Source organism: Bison bison, unplaced genomic scaffold (genome assembly GCF_000754665.1).
Source record: "Bison bison bison isolate TAMUID 2011002044 unplaced genomic scaffold, Bison_UMD1.0 scf7180017864152, whole genome shotgun sequence".
Classification (NCBI taxonomy): Eukaryota; Metazoa; Chordata; class Mammalia; order Artiodactyla; family Bovidae; genus Bison; species Bison bison.
Window position 1 is genome coordinate 612,399 of NW_011494724.1, and position 6,202 is coordinate 618,600.

Sequence of the window (6,202 nt, forward strand, 5' to 3'; positions counted from 1 at the left end):
AAATCAACAAAGCCAAAAGCTGGTTCTTTGAAAGGATAAATAAAATTAACAAACCATTAGCCAGACTCATCAAGAAACAAAGGGAGAAAAATCAAATCAATAAAATTAGAAATGAAAATGGAGAGATCACAACAGATAACACAAATACAAAGGATCATAAGAGACTACTATCAGCAATTACACGCCAGTAAAATGTACAACGTGGAAGAAATGGACAAATTCTTAGAAAAGTACAACTCTCCAAAACTGAACCAGGAAGAAATAGAAAATCTTAACAGACCCATCACAAGCATGGAAATTGAAACTGTAATCAGAAATCTTCCAGCAAACAAAAGCCCAGGTCCAGACGGCTTCACAGCTGAATTCTACCAAAAATTTAGAGAAGAGCTGACACCTATCCTACTCAAACTCTTCCAGAAAATTGAAGAGGAAGGTAAACTTCCAAACTCATTCTATGAGACCACCATCACCCTAATACCAAAACCTGACAAAGATGCCACAAAAAAAGAAAACTACAGGCCAATATCACTGATGAACATAGATGCAAAAATCCTCAATAAAATTCTAGCAATCAGAATCCAACAACACATTAAAAAGATCATACACCATGACCAAGTGGGCTTTATCCCAGGGATGCAAGGATTCTTCAATATCCGCAAATCAATCAATGTAATACACCACATTAACAAATTGAAAAATAAAAGCCATATGATTATCTCAATAGATGCAGAGAAAGCCTTTGATAAAATTCAACATCCATTTATGATAAAAACTCTCCAGAAAGCAGGAATAGAAGGAAGATACCTCAACATAATAAAAGCTATATATGATAGACCCACAGCACACATTATCCTCAATGGTGAAAAATTGAAAGCACGTCCCCTAAAGTCAGGAACAAGACAAGGATGCTCACTCTCACCACTACTATTCAACATAGTTTTGGAAGTTTTGGCCACAGCAATCAGAGCAGAAAAAGAAATAAAAGGAATCCAAATTGGAAAAGAAGAAGTAAAACTCTCACTGTTTGCAGATGACATTACTAGAGCTAATCAATGAATATAGTAAAGTTGCAGGATATAAAATCAACACACAGAAATCCCTTGCATTCATATACACTAATAATGAGAAAATAGAGAGAAATTAAGGAAACAATTCCATTCACCATTGCAACGAAAAGAATAAAATACTTAGGAATATATCTATGTAAAGAAACTAAAGACCTATATATAGAAAACTATAAAACACTGATGAAAGAAATCAAAGAGGACACTAACAGATGGAGAAATATACCATGTTCATGAATTGGAAGAATCAATATAGTGAAAATAAGTATACTACCGAAACCAATCTATAGATTCAATGCGATCCCTATCGAGCCTATTGATTTTTAAAGGTCAAGTTTCATTTCAAGAATTATCCATTCTTTTTTAGGGCTCAAAATCTCCTTCACCAAAACCAAACATGCCTATTCGATATTTCATAATGAAGAGTAGCAATCTGAGAAACCTTGAAATTTCTCAACAGAAGGGTATCTGGTCTACAACTCCTAGTAATGAGCGGAAGCTAAATCGAGCCTTTTGGGAAAGCAGCATGGTGTACTTGGTATTTTCTGTTCAAGGATCTGGACATTTCCAGGTGAGCCATCCTGAAACAGTAAAAGGGCATTATTCTGGCTGTAGATTAGATCAGTTAAATCATAGAGGTTAAAAACAAGCTGGGTTTTTATTGCATTGGAACGTAAGCATGCACTGTGCTTGACTGAGGATGAGGAATAAATTGCACCTTTTCAAAGGAATGATATATAGGGATCCTTATTTTGGCCTTGTTTTCCTAGAGTCTCTCCAGATAAACAACTTTTCCTTCTGAGGACAACTTAAGATGGTAGATTAAAAGTAATGAGAAGTGTGACTTTTGGATAAAATGTTTATTTAAATAGTGCCAAAGAGATTAGTCTGACCATCAGAAACTAAGTGTGTTTCTTAACTCAGCTTGACTTAATGTATATCTGAATTTATAAAATAATGGATTTATTATTTGATATAATTATCATTTTTGAACTAAAAACCTAGAAGTTACATTGTATTCATAAGGTAATGGAATAAATGTGGGTTTAGAACTATGATACATTATTTAGAAAATATGTGTTTGTATTTAAATTACATTAGAAAGCTGAAATCGGTCTTTCCTCTAAAATTTTTTAATTCATCTTTTTATAAGAAATGCTTAATGAGTAGCTTTCTGGAATTTTGTTAGGTATCTATTATTTTTATATTACATTGTTACCTTAAAAGTACAAAACCTCAGGGCTTTCTCAGATAAATTGAATTCAGAGGTCTTAATATCATCCACCCCTTTTCCCTCATTTTATTCACAGGGATTTTCTAGAATGTCTTCTGAGATAGGAAGGGAGAAGAGTCAGGATTGGGGCTCAGCTGGACTAGGAGGAGTGTTTAAGGTGGAGTGGATACGGAAAGAAAGTCTTCCCTTTCAGTTTGCACACCATTTACTCAATCCTTGGAATGACAACAAGAAAGTCCAGATAAGCAGAGATGGGCAGGTACACGATGGCATTTAATATTTTTCTTCCACTGTTTTGTTTGGCTGTTATTCAGTGATTTGTTTGAGGAACAAATGCAAGAATACAAATTGTATATTCCATGTGCACATGGGAAGATAATGGTTCAAATTTGTAGAAGAGTTAATTAAAAACCTACTTGCAAAGTGCCTGACAGAGCTCTTTTTTTTTTTTATCATTTTGTAAACCTGACTTTGCTCTGTCATTGTATATATAATCTTTCACGTCAGTTCTTGGAGGTTCCTATTGTCTAACTAACTTAATATGATCAAAACCTAGTGTAATTCTGAAGTAATTTCACTAAAGTCTAAGGATAAGAACAGTATCTAAGTTCTTTATGGATTTAACTAATGGTATAAATAGCAATTTTATATTTTTGTGGCTTGTTTTATTTCTGTTATGCTTTGCCTTCATGATACTGCTGATAGGCATTTTAAACTAGTTAAGGTGATGGGAATTAACATATATATTGATGACTGTGCTAGCTTCTTTATATGAGGTAGTTCAATTCTTAAGCCTAAAATAAGTTATTGACCAAGTTTTTTGTAGGAGAAAATAGATTCAGAGAATCTATTTAGAGAGTTATCTAGTCTTGCTAAGGCTACATCTAATACTTCATCTGAACAAGTGTGACTGTTCAAACCACTTGAAAACTGTTAAGGTTCTTTTTAAGTGCACATGATGTCACAAGAGGACAATAAATGACATTCTTTTCAATATGTAAGAATATTTTAATTTTTATTTGATAATAATTTTGAAATAAATTTCATTCCTTAAGAGTATTATATAGTATCTAAGATGGTTTCTTGAGGGAAAAAACGCAAACATCTAATACGCTAAGTATTAACATAAACCTTTGGAAGTACAAAAGCTGAGTACTTTTGCTAAATTTTCATGAAAACAAAATTCACTATTTCCTGGGAGAAAAAATTCCAGAAGAACTCCCCAGAAATTTTTCACCATTTTGTCATGGGTAGTTGTAATATTTGCAGGTTAACTGCAATCTTGGATGTCAGGAAGTCAACTCTAAATCTTCATGAAAAGCATTAGAGCAGTGAAGGCATAACACATGATTTTAGTAGAAATATGAAATTTGATTTTCTTACATTTTTATCAGTATAGGTTTCAATCTAGTTGTTTTTATGTTTATTGTGACTTTTGGTTTATCTAGGAACTAGAACCTCAAGTTGGTGAACAGTTGCTCCAGTTATGGGAACGCCTTCCATTGGGAGAAAAAACCACAACTGATTAATATTCAGGTTATACCATACTTAACTTTGAGTACAGGTATTATTTGTTATCATTAAGGAAATTTTCAGATTATTTATATTTTCTTTTTTTTTTCTTCTTTTTTCGTTTTTAACCCTTCCAGAACTCTTAGCTTCAGAAGAACAACATGCCTCCTTATAACCACTGAATGCACTGACGTCCAAAAACTGAGATGGGGTTGTGTTATGAATGAGCTTTTCTGGTTGAAAGTGTTGCTTGAGGACCACCATCTTCATATAAAAGAGAAAAGTATAATTTAATTTTTATAGTGATCATAGGGAATGATTATATGTTTGTTAATATGTTTATAATTGAATGAAATAGTTGTTTCTTTATTTAACACAGCAGCAGTTAACATATTTACTTTGAAGTTAAACATTTGTTTGAAACACTGACTTAGATCTCTAATTGGTGATTTGTTTTAATGCAAGATAAATTGTTTACCTTTAAGAAAGGTCTGATTTTATCTGTCCACCTGAGCACTCTTATAGAAGAGTCAACTCTAAAGATTTATCATTAAAAACAAGCAAAGAAAAGCAAATGACCAAAATCTAAAAATGTCCCTTTAAAAAAGTGTGTGCTAATTAAGGACTATTCATTCTGCCATTTTTAACCTGAAGTACATTAAGAAAAAAAAAAAAAAAGAAGAAGAAAGAATCTTCTTTTTCTGCAACTATATGAAACACAGTAAAAACTGAAGAAAGGCAGAATTCCTTCCTGACTTGAATCAGATCAGATTAAGTGCTTAATAGAGGTGCTACCTCTATTAACCTGATGTGTCCAAACCATTCTTTCTCCTACATGACAATCTTCACTTATCTCTGATACAAAAACAGTGATTATGAACTCTTTGTTTTGGCTAGAGAAACTTTATTTAGACAAGTTAAAAATTTAAGCAAGTTATACAAGTTGGAAAAAAAAAAAATGCTTGTAACAGTTAATGGTAACTTGGTTTCTATATGTTTTCCAAACTGAAGCTCCCAAACAAAACACAATGTTTTCTAGTACCTTTTATCCTACTTATGTTTCCAGGTAAGATTTCTCTCTCACTCTTTTTTTTTTTTTTTGCATTTGTGGTTTAATAAACGGAGAGTAACTGTTTGTAAACCCATGTTAGTGCCAACTCTTGGCATTTCTTTACCATCTCAGAATTATTTGGTTTGATCTCTTTTACCACAGTTGTCTATAAAATTTCCTTAGAGGCTTTCTGAAGGGAAATGGAAGTTCATGGAGAAATGAAAGAAATGTCTTGGTTACTGAGTTTTAAGTGAAACAGGTTTGATAGCACTTCTCATGATGCATTAGGGTCATTGCTATGTAACAAAAACCAACATGAAACTAATTTAAACACAAAAGAGTAAGTGCTCTGCTTCTTTATTTAAAAATAAAGAAGTGAAAAGTCATTCATCAACATAAAATTTTGGGCACTCTTCTCTACTTTCTCTGGGAAAGCATTGTATGTTGGGGCATTAGTTTAAAATGCCGGCCGTAACTTTTGCCTGTACTTGTAGTTACTGGAATTTTGTTTGTTTTATACTTTGAAACATACCTGTAAATTGAGCCTGTGTGAATTATGTTCCACTATATGTATATTACAGTTCTTTTCCTATTAGAGCAAGTTGTGGTTTTCTGATAATGTATACATTTATTTAGGTATATATTTAGCAGTTCACAGTATTCTAATCTGGAAGTAAGAACTTCTAAAAAATAGAACTTGTTTCAATTTCCACCTGTTTTCTAATATCTATCCCTGTATGTAAATAATGAGTTTGTTGATATTTAAGATGAACACAATTTGAATGTAATTAAAATGCTGTTTTTTTTGAGAGAGATGAACTTTAAATATACTTATTAAATGAAATTCTATTAAATCATTTAGATTTTGTTATTTCTGACATTATCAATGATCAACAATTATCCCTTGAGATATTAATGAATTTCATACACTTTGAAGAATACTAAATTGCAGTAGAAGGTGATGGCCTCATATCAGTACCTTTCCTTAGAAAAAATTACCTTATTATGATAGGGGCATGAGAAAAATCCCAAGACATGTTTTAACATAAAATCTTCTGATTATTAATAGGCTATGTAGCTGTCCACCTTGTGTTCTCAAGACAATGCATTAGGTACTGTGCCATTGTATCCAGCCTCACTCTACCAATTACAGCAAAGATAAACAGTAAGGAAAGCATAATCTCAATTGAGTACTTCAAGGGAAGATGTGTTCATTTAAGAATTTGTTCTCACAGACTCATTCTTCACCATTTAACATCTTACATCCCGAGACAGAGAAAATGTTGAGAAATAAGTCAAATGAACTTTACACCTGAATCAACACCAGAGTGAAAAACTGGA

General features: G+C 32.4%; 1 protein-coding gene across 1 annotated transcript in view; it reads left to right on the forward strand.

Annotated features, from left to right (window-relative positions):
• The window catches only part of YTHDC2 (YTH domain containing 2), a 74,016-nt gene extending 68,301 nt beyond the window's left edge, over positions 1-5,715 (forward strand). The window contains exons 27-30 of the mRNA XM_010840950.1: positions 1,432-1,635; positions 2,375-2,557; positions 3,747-3,834; positions 3,948-5,715. Of these exons, the coding sequence (XP_010839252.1) occupies positions 1,432-1,635; positions 2,375-2,557; positions 3,747-3,827 (468 nt within the window). The 3' untranslated portion in view covers positions 3,828-3,834; positions 3,948-5,715. The remainder of the gene's footprint in view (positions 1-1,431; positions 1,636-2,374; positions 2,558-3,746; positions 3,835-3,947) is intronic.
• Positions 5,716-6,202: the final 487 nt, after the last annotated feature.